Genomic DNA, 13155 nt, shown 5'->3' on the forward strand with positions numbered 1-13155 from the left:
CAAGCGGGCACAGGGGCCGGGGGTTCGATCCCTGGGCCAAGCGGGCACAGGGGCCGGGGGTTCGATCCCTGGGCCTGCTGTACTGGCACACTGAGACAGCAATTGAGACTGGTTATGGTGGCGCACGCCTTTAATCCCAGCTCTTGGGAGGCTGTAAACAGGAGAATCACTACAAGTCTGATCTAATAGTGAGACCCTGAACACCCCGAAGGCCCTTCCCTAAAATACACACAAAAAAAGTTCAGTTCAAAGGAAATACTATACAAATATATAGCAAACATAACAGATAATCTGTATGTAATATGCTTCCTGCCATTTACATGTCAAGGATTTTAGAAACCTATTTACTCCGGTTTCTGAAATTGTAATAACACCTTTCTCAGTCTAACATGAAAGATAAAAACCATGGTGGCAGATTAGCTATCTAAGAATGTAAAACTTTACTATAAATGGAACCACAGTGTTTTCTATATAACATACTAAAAAGGTATTTACCAGATATGACAGAAAAAGAGAGTAATACTTTAAAATAAAAAAAAACTACATCTCTATTTTTTAAATTAGAAGAGAAAAGAAACCCTAGTATAAGGTTGTCGGGATATCCATTTAAATTCAAATTTCAGGTAAATAATGAATTAGTTTTTATTTGAGTCATACTTCTATATAACATTATAAAATGTTATTTACGGGCTAGGGAGATAGCTCAGCAGTCTAAGCACCTGCCTGGCAAGCACAGGACCTGGGTTTGATCCCTGGTACCACATGCCATGCCAGCCCCAGATCCTCGGCTGTGTCGTGCCGGCCACAGAAACTGGGCATGGTGGTGCATGCCTATAATCCCAGCACAGGGGAAGCTGAGACACAAGGATCACTGGGAGTCTGAGCTGTGTAGCAAGACTCTGTACCAAATAAGTAAGTAAATGAATATTTTTTAAAAAAAATTTAATGCTATTTATGTGAAATTTAAATTTAACTGTGTATCTTGGATTTGATTTTTCAGTTCTGAAACTCCTAAACTAATAGCCAGTAACTTTGAGAAAATAATAAATCCCATTCTGCATCATTCAGGAAGAGTAAGTACAATAGAAGAAAAATTTTATTGTGTTATTATTCAACTTACACAAAAGGGAGTTTGAAAATTCATGTACTCATCACCCAGCTAGACACCGAACACAGCAGCAGCTCAGTCGCAGCCTTCGATGTGTGCCTCAAACATATTGCTCTCCCACCTCACGCTCACACCCGAGATAACTAAGGATGTGAGCTTCGTGCTTATCACTGCCCTTAACTTTCTCATGTGCTTTACAATGTGTAATGTTTTCTTGCTTTCTATGAATAATAGCGTGCATAGGTATTATTCCTCAATCTGCCTTTTTTTAGCTCAACATTTCAATTATGAAATTGATCTATGATAATGAAGATAATGAGTATAGCTTCAGATTAATCCTTTTCAGGGCTGTGTAGTAGTCTGTTAGCTGGATATACCACAATTTATTTTTCAGGGCTTCCACTGATGAGCATGTAGCTAGTTTCCAATGTTTTACTACCACCAAAGAATGCCCGGATGAGCAGCCTTATCTGGTATCTCTTCACATACCTTTAAGTGAGTTTCTCCTGGGTATATAAGGCGCAGAATGACAAGGGCAAGAAGTATGTGCAGCTTCAACTACAGTTGTACAAAGTGATCTTGCTAATGTATATTCCTACAAGCACCAATGAATACATCTTGCTGTGTCCTGCTGGGGCTAACTGAAGACTTTCTTTTGAGGCAGTCTGGGTTCAAAGCATGCTGCCAAGGAAAAGGAGGCCTAGTGCTCATTGTCACTGGCCCTAAAAGTCACCCTCCCCCCCATGAGCACAGACCAAATGCATGAGATGGCGACTTTGACAAAAGTTACTCAGTATCAAAGCTGAACTTAAACAGATTCAAGAATGTTTTTGGTTTTTTTTGTTTTTTGTGTTTTGTTTTGTTTTGTATTTTGGTGGTTCAGGCTGCCTGAAGGGCAGGTCAAGCTAGGGATTGAACTGCGGTATCCTACTGACTGTGTTTGCATGAGCAGGTGCTTAAACAACTGAGCTAAGGGCAGGCCCCGACACATATTTTAACCTTCATTATTTTCTTCTAAAATTAAAAGATGTGCATTATAAACAGAATTAGTTTAACAGCTACTAAAATGCATCTCACAGAAACTGGGCAGCCCTGTGATAACTGCCACTAACTGTGTAATGTATATGCCCCCAAACTTCTCTAAGTATAACCAAATTTTTTTACACAAAGGAAACCATACATTCTGGCTTGCTTTTTTACTGTCCTGCATATCCTTATAAGGAAAGAAAACATCTACAGCTATTGAAAATTCCATTATTCAATAAACCTTTGCTAGGGGCCGGGGAGATAGCTCAGTTGAATAATCACTTGCCTGGCAAGCTCAAGGGCCTGAGTTCAATCCCCAGCTCCGCCAAAAAAAAAAAAAAAAAAAATAAATAAATAAATAAATAAACCTTTGCTAAGCACCTGCTCTTGGGCAGGAAGGAGTCTATAAAGAAAATTAAGCAACTTTGCCAGAAGAGACCCCCACTCGAAAAGAAAAATTGTAACAGATACAGTCATAACAGTAGCCCTCAGTGAACATGCACCATAAACGAGCAAGGTATTACGCCGGACTTCTCATGAATATGGGAGGCAGAAAAATGATCTCCCAAAAATGTTTGGTTCCTAATTCGCATAATGCTTTGTTATGGGACAAGAAAAATTTTAAGGCTGTTGATGGAATTGAAGCTGTCAATCAGCTAACCTTAAACTAAGATCAGAATACATTATCTGGTAGACCTGACCTAACCACAGCGGGCCCTTAAATGGGGAAAGGAGCAGCAGAAGAGGTGGCTGGCAGCATGAGAAAGACCTGACTGGCCATGACTGACTTTGAAATGGAAGGCCCATGAGCCAAGGACTGCAGGCAGATTCTAGAAGCTGAAAAGTGTAAGAAAATGAAATCCTCCCTGGATTTCTAGAGAGCAAGTCAGTCTTGATTTTTTAACCCTTTAAGATTCATGTCAGATTTCTGACTTCCAGAAATATGTGTTGTTTAAGCCATTAATTTTGCAATAATTTCTCACCGCCACGATAGGAAGTTAATACAATGAACATTATCTATCCTGTCCTCCACCTACTCAGGGAAACAGACACTGTGATATCCAATGGCTACAGCCAGGACCTGAGAACCCAGCAGTTAGACTACTAGCTCAGACTCAGAGTGGTGGATCCAGACCCCACCTTCAGTCTGTCTACATCCATCCGCGTCTGTGCAGAGGCTGCCCGAGGCTCAGCTGGAACTCATAGCAGCTGGGAGCACAGACTACAGGACAAAGCACAGGAAATGGAAAGGATTCAGCCTGGGGCACTTCCGGGAGGACCAGAGGCAGCAAGTGCAACTTTCACTGGTGAGCAGGATGCTGTTAGGAATGCTCTGGACTTGTAAGGTGGCTCAGAGCAGCCGAGGGCCAGGGCAGAAGAAGGAGCCATGCGCAAGATTAGGGCTTGGTCAGGATGTCCCCTCAAAGTGTCACAGGCACAACTTATTCAGCAATGGCTGGATCTGAGTGAGGTATGTGACACTGGGGTTAATTCATGGTGCAGTGCAAGACTCAAAGGCACTAAGATTGAGAAGGTGAGTGCTACCTGCCTTAAATAGCCTAGATAAGACACAAGGGAGGGCCCGGGAGATAGCTTGGTAGAATAAGTGCTTGCCTGGCAAGGGCAAGGACCTGAGTTCAATCCTTAGTTCCACCAAAAAGAAAGGAAGGAAGGAAGGAAGGAAGGAAGGAAGGAAGGAAGGAAGGAAGGAAGGATAGATAGATGAGCTAAAAAAAAAAAAAGACACAGGGCTAGAAAGAGCTGTCCTTGTCCCTCGCCAGCTCTTGCCTGCCTCCCTGCCATGGACTATTTCACCTGTGTGATGCCCCTCTGCCTCAGACACAGCCAACAGTGAGCAGAGACCTCTACAAACTGTGAGCTAAAGTCAACCTTTCATCCTTTCACTTTGGTGTCTGGTGTGGCTATGAACATTTACATTTAACTACAACTGAATAAAATTTAAAAGTCAGTTTCTAGCTCTAGTCACCCATTTCAAGTTTTTAATAGCCCCATGTGGCTAACTTGGAAAATTTCTTATCCAACTTTCTGTCCTTGCAAAAAGTTCTGTTAGATAACACACAGGTCATGGGTTTTGCCCTAACCAGTGTCACTGTGTGCCTAAGGAGTGACTTATGTCCTTTAATAAGAACCCTCCCCTCGCTCTCTTGCTTACTACCTACTTTTATGTTCTCTTCCCAGGGACTCTGCAGAACTCTTCAAAAACAATGCACAACAAACACCCATAGAAACTACTTAGAACTCCCAGCCCTGTTTCAGAGATGCTTATCTAGTCCTAAAAATAAACCATTCTGGGAAGAAGGTCCAGTTTTTTGTCCAGTCATTATTTTACAAATCAAACCTTGTAGGATCTAATCTACCACTCACGGGCACAGGGCACGGGTCCAGTTTCAATGCACCTGACATGCTACCTCTGGGGACCTCACCAGTCCTGGTCCTCTTGACAGGGAATCAGGTACCACAGAAACCAGGCTGCCCTGCTTTGGCTCAAAAACAGGGAGGCCAAAAGCGACCAAGGCAGCATCCTGGAAGGACACAGAGCTGCACATCTAACAGGCGTAGGTGCTGGTCAAAGGCAAGGTTCTCTGGGGATCTAACAACTGAATTCGGAATAAAACCAGATATGAAGCAAAACCCAATTAGTTGCTATAGGGACCCATGCTGCTTTGCTTCTCTATAGAAATGGCTGGAAGCACTCACGGAGATCCAGTTCTCTCACTGCCCCCGTGACTCGTGGCTGTGCAGAGCACGTCCTGTGTACAATGCTAACTCTGTTTGGCCAGCCTCACCAGCAACTACGATCGATTTCTCATCAGCAACTCAACCCTTGTCCTCTCCCCAACCGCTCTGTAGTGACAAACACAGAAAGAGGCAGCCCTCAGCACTGACATTCCCCACCACTGGTGGCAATGTCAGAACTTGGCTGCTGGAACAATAAATCTCTATGTGATCTGCAGAGAAAGGGTGCCCTGTACCTGCAAAAGAGGGCCAAGCACCCACCCCAGCCCCTGCAAAGCAGGGAGGGCGAAGGAGGTAGGGAGAGGACAGGCATCAACTAGAAACAGGCCTCCCTGCCCCCACCCGCTACCTCCACCCCCACTGGCAAATCAGGCTTTGGAGCTGCATCTGGTAGTGAGTGGTTTTCCATGCCAGCTGGGGGTTTAGATGCATAGGGCAGACCTCTTGAGTAAGGATTGGGAAGATTGCCCACTGCCAGCTGGACCAAGGCTAACTGATGTCCATATTTATGCCAGGGCCCAGGCCTGCTCTGAATCCGACTGGCCAATAATTGAAACAAAAGCCAATAACCATTCCCCAATGGGATATTTTAGATCAGGGCCACATACACATCTGGAAAGGGGGAGGGGGAACAGAAGGAGGCAAGGAAAGAGTGCCTGACTCCAGGAATTTGTGCTTGACCTCAGGTGCAAAGAACTGAATTAACTATAATCCTTGGTTCATGACACATTCAACACTGATTTATGCAGAGTCCACATTGCCCTTTTATTTAATCAGCTATTAGGCTTTTAATAACAGACAAATACTTTCAAATGCATCCTCTCTCTCTCTCTCTCCCACTAAATGTGAAGGTCTGACACTAGCTCACACTAACCATCTGCTTCCCAGCAGTCCACCTCTGGCCTCAACCTGACTCCACATGAGTCAGGAGCAATCCTTCCTGGAGCTTCTTTTCATTTCATTGTATATGTGTTTCCCAAAAGTTTTCTTCATTTTAGTTATGTGTGGGTTTATAAAGGAGTTCCTGACACAGCTATTAGAAAATTCCTTGATTTAATATTTTATTCATTCCTGACTTTGCATGTCATTTGTTTATTTGTCTGGGCTGGGATAACTTTTCACTCTGTGAATTCATCAGTTTATGCTTTTTCTCAGACTGCTGAGCACTTGGGCTTCTTCCGGTCTGCGGTCTCATGGACGAGGTCACACACATCTCCTGTATGAGCTAAGTTTCTGTTGGGCTCACGTGTCTAGGAGTGAAGCCACTGGGCCATAAGAAAGGTAAGTGTTCAACTTCAGGAGACAATGAGGTGATAGCAAAGAGCTTTCCACTCTGCCTGCACTGCCTATGGACGGGGGAACGACTGTTTCCTCTTCCTAGCTACCTCAGGTTTGTTTCCCTAATTTTGCATCAGCTCTACCAAAAGGTTTAAGTCTGGCCTGACACCTAAGCAGCATCTCCGATGAATCCCTCCACATGGAAAAGTTCTTGTTGGGCACTCAGTTTACAGGAAGCACACTAAGCAGATCAGTCACCCACCCTGTGCAGACCTGGGTCAGGCTTGTCCAGTGAAAGGGACAGCCTAAAAGCCACACTGGCAAATACGTGACATGAAAAGGAGCTAGGGAAAAACTAAAGCCAGTTCCCCAAGCAGGATCACTTGCTCCATCCTCCCCAGTCTTCTCTCATAACCAAACTACGTACTAATTTTTAAACAAAGAACAAAAGCCAGGCCAGGGATTTAGCTCAGTGGTGCAGTGCCTGCCAAGTGTGAGTCCTGAGTTCGATTCCCAGCACCAAAACCAAAAAGAACAAAAGCATAAAAATGGAAAGCCCAGCACATAAGCAACCAATTCAGGTTTAGATGAGAGCAGGGCTCCAGGCTGGCTTTCACTATACAGCCCATTTGATCTCAATGTTCTACAATGGGACAAGGACATTGAGAAGGTCTCTACTCTGCCCTCAACAGGTCTGCAAGTATGCTCACATATAGCCAGGATCAAGCATGAAGAAGCCCAGAGATAACTTCCTGCCAAGAAAAGGAAGATGCTGGCCTGATGGTACAACATTCACTGTAGAAAGATTAGAAGGTAGAAGAGTACCAAATACAGACGTTGTTCCAAGGTGAGATTTATGGATTCTAATCAAACATTAGAAGATGGGTGAAGAGCTGTTGAAAAGCAATATTGGAGCTGGGCTTGAAATTGAATCAAGTAACCAAGAGCAGAGAGAACAAAGAAAGCATGTACCTAAAACATTTGTGAAATCAATTTCTGACCCAGATCTCTCGATCTTCTCCTTTGCTCCTATTTCTCAAACTTCTCATATCTTTATTTTCCTGCCTCTGGTCATGGCAAAGCATTAAAAAGTGGAATCTGTGGATCATCATCACATGCACTTTATCTGTATTTATTCATTCATTCCACAAAGAGCAAGGGAGTAAATCCCTACCCTACCCTGAGTCCTGGGGATGCAAGGATGGACAAGACGGCTCAGCCCCTGCCCTTACCCTGCTCCTGGTCTTCAATAGCAGACAGAGAATTAAACAAAAACAGACAGTCGACTTGGCCTGACCATCAACCAGATTGAACCAGCCCAAGAGAGCCCCTCCCTGCCATAGCCCTCCCCTGAAGTATTTCAGTAAATTGGGCAGGATTAAAGAAATGGCTGTCTGCTCTGTAATTAAAAGAATCTTGACCAGCATCCCAGGTAGCCAAGCAGCTGCTCAGAGCTAAAAGACCCCAAAATCAGGTGCTTCCTACATAATAGCCTCCAATCTGATACTTGATAGCTGCTGGCTCCCAGAGTCAAACAAATGTCAGGAATTTTATGAAGGAAGGCAGGAAGCAAATAAGGGGGCAAGGTTTGGGGTCTAGGCCCCAGGGGAGCTCAATTAGTGAGCCAGATAAAGTTAAACCAAGAGGGCATGTTCTTGGTTTCCTAGAAAGCCAGCTGGAACAGATGCCAATCTCTAAACCTCTGTCACTCAAAAGATTAACAGAAGAGACCTAAGGGTGCCCAAAGGGAATTCCACAACAAGCCAGATGTCTTTGTTCTTCCTATAATGCCATCAGTCTCAATGACAGTCATACTTGTGGGGCCACCACGAAGCCATAGAAGAGACCTGGAGGCCTTCGAGATAGACGGAAGCTCAAATGTTACTCTTCATTGACATGGGTAAATACTGTTAGTGCTTTCTCTGCAGACCCATCTGATGCATCTGGGTCCAGAGTTTTCTCGTTGAGTCATCTGTTCCTTTAGCAGGAACAGCATCCCAGGCTGGGCCAGCACTCCCTATAGCTCTGGGTGGTAATGGCATAGAAAGCACACACTCTCTCAACCCACTTAAACTAGGATTTGTCTCCCAGAGCCACAACAGGGCACCATGAGGGATTCAAGCCTCCCTGAGCCTATTCTCCTCTCCAGCAAAATGGCACCCCCCCAAAAAAAATCTATCTTTTCTTCTTGTAAGCATAAGAGGTCAGTAAAGTGACCCACCAAATGCGCATTTCTGGTACTCTTACTGTTGCCCATGGTGTACATATCAATGAAGTAACCATGTGCTCAAGACAGCAGCTTCCCCTTGGCACCCTCTCAACACACGTGTGCTCATATGTGCGCACAAATGTTCGAGAGATAGAAAGGGCAAAAGGAAAAGTGAAGTAAAGAGAAAGATATAGCTGAGGTATCCCCAAGCCTGGTTAAAGCTCTCACTTATGCTCCATCACTTCTATGAAATTAATATATTAAAGAAGTTGGGAAACCTTAACCAAAGATTTCCCCTAAGAGCCATGGCTTTCCCCTTAAGAGGGGCTTCCTCCAACTTCAGAAGCCAGGGCAGGAGGGCCTTGTGGCTTGGGACATCAGACAGGAACAAATGAGTTCCCTACCATTTGTTGGAGGGCCTCTCTGCTCCCAACCCTCCCGTGGACCCTCCTGTGGGCGGGCATCCAGGTTTCAGCCGGGTTGCTCTGGTCTCTGTCTCTGTCTTAACTGTTCCTAATTATTGGAGGAACGCTGTGGCTCTCCTGACCTCAGAGTTTAAGAGCTCCGAGTCCTAATATCAAACCAAGCAGTTTCATTTAAAAGGCATCCTCATCGGCATCCATAAAAGTCACCCCCAGAGTCCTGACTTGCCTCAGCCCTGCGAATGCCTGCTGTCGAGGATTTATGACACGCCCTGGATCTAATCGGCCGCACTTTAACTGCTGCTGTTGCACATCTGGTCATAAAAGCAAGGGCTGGCCCAACACGGGGACAAACACTTTTCTTTCCTAAGTGGCTGCAAATCTGATCTCACAGCGATAGCCGGATTGGGTGTAATCGGCTCTACATTGGAGCAGTCACACATCTCAGCAGTCATTAAGGTTCTCCAGGCTTTGTGAGGCTGTTCCTCCACACGCATCAGTGACAAAGGCGACTCTTATACAGCAAGATCCATGAATCAAGAAGCTGCAGTCTGAACAGGTGTGAATGGGGCTGGCTAGCCATCCAGGACATGGGGCCCACGGACATCCAGGAGGGACAGCACGAGCAATCTCCTTTTCAGACACCCTAGTTACCTTTAGGAGAACTGGACATGCAGGTAGCCTGAGAGCTGACTTACCAGGACGGGTGGCCAGAGATGGCCTGGATTAAGTGTGGCCAAGTAAACCACTAGAGGGGTTAACAGTACATTTTTAAAGCAGCGAAATGCTTTATTAGACCAATTGGAGGGTGTCGGGGAGGACAACAATCTAGACCAGAAATAAACACAACCACGCTGGTTCCAGATTTTACAATGCCCTGGACAGCCTGTCCAGTGCATAGAATTGGCACGTTGCATGTCGTTCACAAACTCCAATCGGACCAAGGTTCAACAAGTAATCTAACCTCCCGGCACTGCACCCTGGAGAAGAAACCCTCAAACGTTGTGCAAGCTTTCCGCGGCCCCCCACCTCGGCCCCTCCTCCAGGGCCGTGCCGGCAGGAGGGAGCATTAAAATTATCTGCTGTGGGTTTTACGAGCAGCGATCGCTTTTTAAAACAACAACAACACAAGGTCCTTGTGTGGCTCCCGGGTAACCTAAAACTCCAGGCAGAGCTGCCCCCCGCCTGCCAAGAAGGCCATCTCGCCGGGAAGGTCGCAGCGCGCGACCACAGAGAAGCGGGACTTCAGGGAGGCTCCCTCGGACGGAAGAGGTACCTTTGGGTGCCCTAGAGCAAAATGCCGCGGGAGAAGAAATTGGGAAAGAAAACCCCACGAGAGGCAGTTGGGGGAGAGGATTGGTGTCCCAAGAGGTGGAGTGGGAGTGATTTTTCCTCAGCAACTTCTGTAAGAAGCCCGTAGGGGACTGAATCGAAGCTGGGACTCGGAGACCTGACGCCTCCTTCCTCTCCTCCCGCGCCCGGGGGTGAGCCGCCCGGCGACCTCGCCTCCCTCCGCAGGTGGGCGCGCGTCTGGAGCGCACTTACCCTGGGGCCCGTGGTGCGGTGGCCGAGAGCCGAGGGCAGCTGCACCAACACGAGCAGCAAGTGGGGCGTGAGCAGGCGGGCGCCGAGCACAGGGAGCATGGTGCGGGCCGGGCGGGGGCGCGGGCGGGCGGGCGGAGCAGGGTGCACAGCGCGCCTGCCTCGCGGCCGGGCTCTGCTCAGGGGCCTTCGCGGCCGCAGCGGGCAGCGGGCGGCGGCGGGTGGCGGCTGCGGCAGGACGAGTCGGTCACGCACCGCGACGGCGGGAGCTGGAGCGCGAGCGAGTGCTCGGCCGTGTGCTCTGCGCGCTGCGTCCGCTGCGCTCGGCCGGGCAGCGGGGCAGCAGGTTGGACGCCGGAGTCCGGGCCATGGGAATTCCCGTTATAAACCCCCGGGAGGGGCGGGGCGGGCCCGGCGGCTGATGGACGGGCCCGGTGGCCTGTAGCAGCCGACGCGCTGGCAGGTGAGAGCCAATGGGAGAGGGGCGAGAGGGGCGGCCGGCAGGCAGCGGGCAACACTCAGAGCTGCACTGCTCGAGCTGCCCCAGGGGACTCCTGGGGACGCTGGGCTAAACAGTAACTTTCTCTTGCCTTTTTTGCCTGAGGAAGCCTAGACGAGTTCCAGCAGCCTCAAACCCACCCGAACGCTCCCCTGCTGGCCAGGCAGCCTGGTGCGTGTAGTTTCGCTCAAGTGTGTGGTTGTCCGAATAGCTCCCTGCAAGAGGCACGAAAGCACTTCGAGCTGCGTGTTTTCAGAGGACAACGCCAGGGCACAGAAGCACTGAGAAATCTGTTTCCCTGCTGCAGCAACATCAGGGGCCGCAGGGAGTCGCCAGGTGACCCGCGCAGGGTGGGCTGGGACCGCGTGGAAAGTGAGGAGTGGATGGGAGCAGTTGCTGCTGGCCTAGAAGTTCCCTGGGCGTGACACCCAAGTCCACAGCAGCTGCCCCAAGAAGTCTCGAGGGACGTGGAGAGGAATCACTAGGTCTCCTGGCTCCCCCCTCTGAGCTGCCAGGCGACGCTTCCTGAGGCCTCACAGCCCGGGAGAGAGAATCAGAGGCGCCCTGGTCCCCTGTAAGGAGAAGGAAAAGCCATTGATGGGGAGGGCAGTAGTTTGTGGGTGCAGAGGTCCCAGAGATGGGGGTCAGCTCTCTCCTGGGCACTTAGCTCCGTGGAGAGGAGAGCCACAATTATCTTCTTAGCAATGCTTTGCTTCCCTGGTCTGAGCCACTAGCTCCAGGAGGGATTCTTCTCTCCAACCCGACTGTAAAACCTTTAACGCCCTTGTCCTCTCCTCCCTGTCCGGCTGGGAGGTCCTGACAAAGATTAACTGTGCTCCCCGGGACTTCTGCCCTGAACCGTGTGAAGGAGATGCCCATGACGCCAGCATTCAGCTCTGTGCACCCCTGTACTGGCCCAATCAGCCTCCAGGCTGCAGCCCGTTGCCCTTTTAAATAGCAGGCCTGGCTGAGCGCACTGCTCCCCGGCTTACGGGCTTTGCCCTTCCCGACTGTCCCCGGGCGGAAGATCCCAGACTGGGCACTGGATCAAGAACAAAGTGTCTGCGGTTCTCCCAACAAACACTGAAAACACCTCCGAAAGAACTGTCATCTTCCTCTACTGGGATTAGTGCAGTGGCCAGACATACTCGCCGGAGCTCCACGGCGGGAGTTTCAGTCCTGGGTCTGCCACCTAGTGGTCTAACCTTGAACGAGAATTCTCTTGGTGCTGAGGTCTAGTTTTCCCTTCTATAAAATGGGGATTAAAAATTGTATCCCTGCCTGAGTTGTAGCCAGGATTAAAAGAATGGAATATGTAGAGCCTGCAGAACGGTCAAATTAGAAACACTGCCATCTGGCATTCGCAGCAGTGTCTCCCCTCATTTCTCCTCAAAATGGGAAGTAGGGAAGAGGCTCCTACCTGGAGGTAGGCAAATGGTATCCATGAGACTGTGACCTTCCTGGCTTCACACAGCAGGTAAGTGATAGTGCTGAATTTTCAGGCCACAGTTTGGAAGCCTAATTCTCTCTCTTTCATGTGAGGACTTCAGTCTCACATGCCATAGGGTTCGATGTTGTCCATGGGTCATCAGGGATTTCTTTGGTGCCTGCAAGGTAACTGAGACTTGGAGGCTTGACTGGGCTTTGAAGATGAGGCCATTTCCAGCCAGGGTCAGGCCTTCCCTGAAACAGCCCTTGCGATCCAGTATCCGGGGAATTTGTAATTCTATTTCTGAGCTGCACCTTATGAAATACAGCAGTTGCCACGTGTCCTAAGTGCTCACCTACAAGGACCCTAACAGGATAGGAATGTCACCATCATGCTCAACAGGCTGGCAGGTTACTCCTCACTCTATCCCCCTAGCCAGGTGTGTCCATCAAACTGGTTAACATCTTTCTGTTCTATTGAGAAATCTATTGGCCTGAGTAAATATACTTAAGGCCCCTCCACATCATGTCTGGCAGTAAAAAGCACCTACAGAAAGCACACTGCAATAGTCCTTTCCATCTTTAACACCGAATGCTGCTTTCCAGCCAGAAAATTTATTTCCAAGTGCTTTTTGGTCCAAACATCAACATGATCCTGGATTTCAACCATAGCTTAGTTTAAAATATGAGCAACTGCTTTAAAATATAAGAAACTGCTCCCTGGTCATTTTACTCAGCAAGTATTTTCTTTCCCCATGGGTGGCATGCAGGGATCGCTGTATCCATGGCCATCATTCAAATGAAGGCTTTCCTTCTCCCAGGCCCTCTCAGGCCCAGAGAAGGTTAGAAATTCCAGAGAACTTTTAGTCTCAAACAGCATCTCTCT

At 48.2% G+C, this 13155-nt stretch overlaps 1 protein-coding gene across 3 annotated transcripts in view; it reads right to left on the reverse strand.

Annotated features, from left to right (window-relative positions):
* Positions 1 to 10708, reverse strand: part of Smoc1 (SPARC related modular calcium binding 1) — a 176513-nt gene extending 165805 nt beyond the window's left edge. For 2 of the 3 annotated variants that reach the window (XM_023702458.1, XM_023702454.1), the window contains exon 1: positions 10346 to 10474. In XM_023702458.1, the coding sequence (XP_023558226.1) occupies positions 10346 to 10444 (99 nt within the window). In that variant the 5' untranslated portion in view covers positions 10445 to 10474. Of the gene's footprint in view, positions 1 to 10345 lie in introns of all 3 variants that reach the window. The other variant, XM_023702464.1, reaches the window with a different exon arrangement.
* Positions 10709 to 13155: the final 2447 nt, after the last annotated feature.

Source organism: Octodon degus, unplaced genomic scaffold (genome assembly GCF_000260255.1).
Source record: "Octodon degus isolate 3935 unplaced genomic scaffold, OctDeg1.0 scaffold00007, whole genome shotgun sequence".
Taxonomy (NCBI): Eukaryota; Metazoa; Chordata; class Mammalia; order Rodentia; family Octodontidae; genus Octodon; species Octodon degus.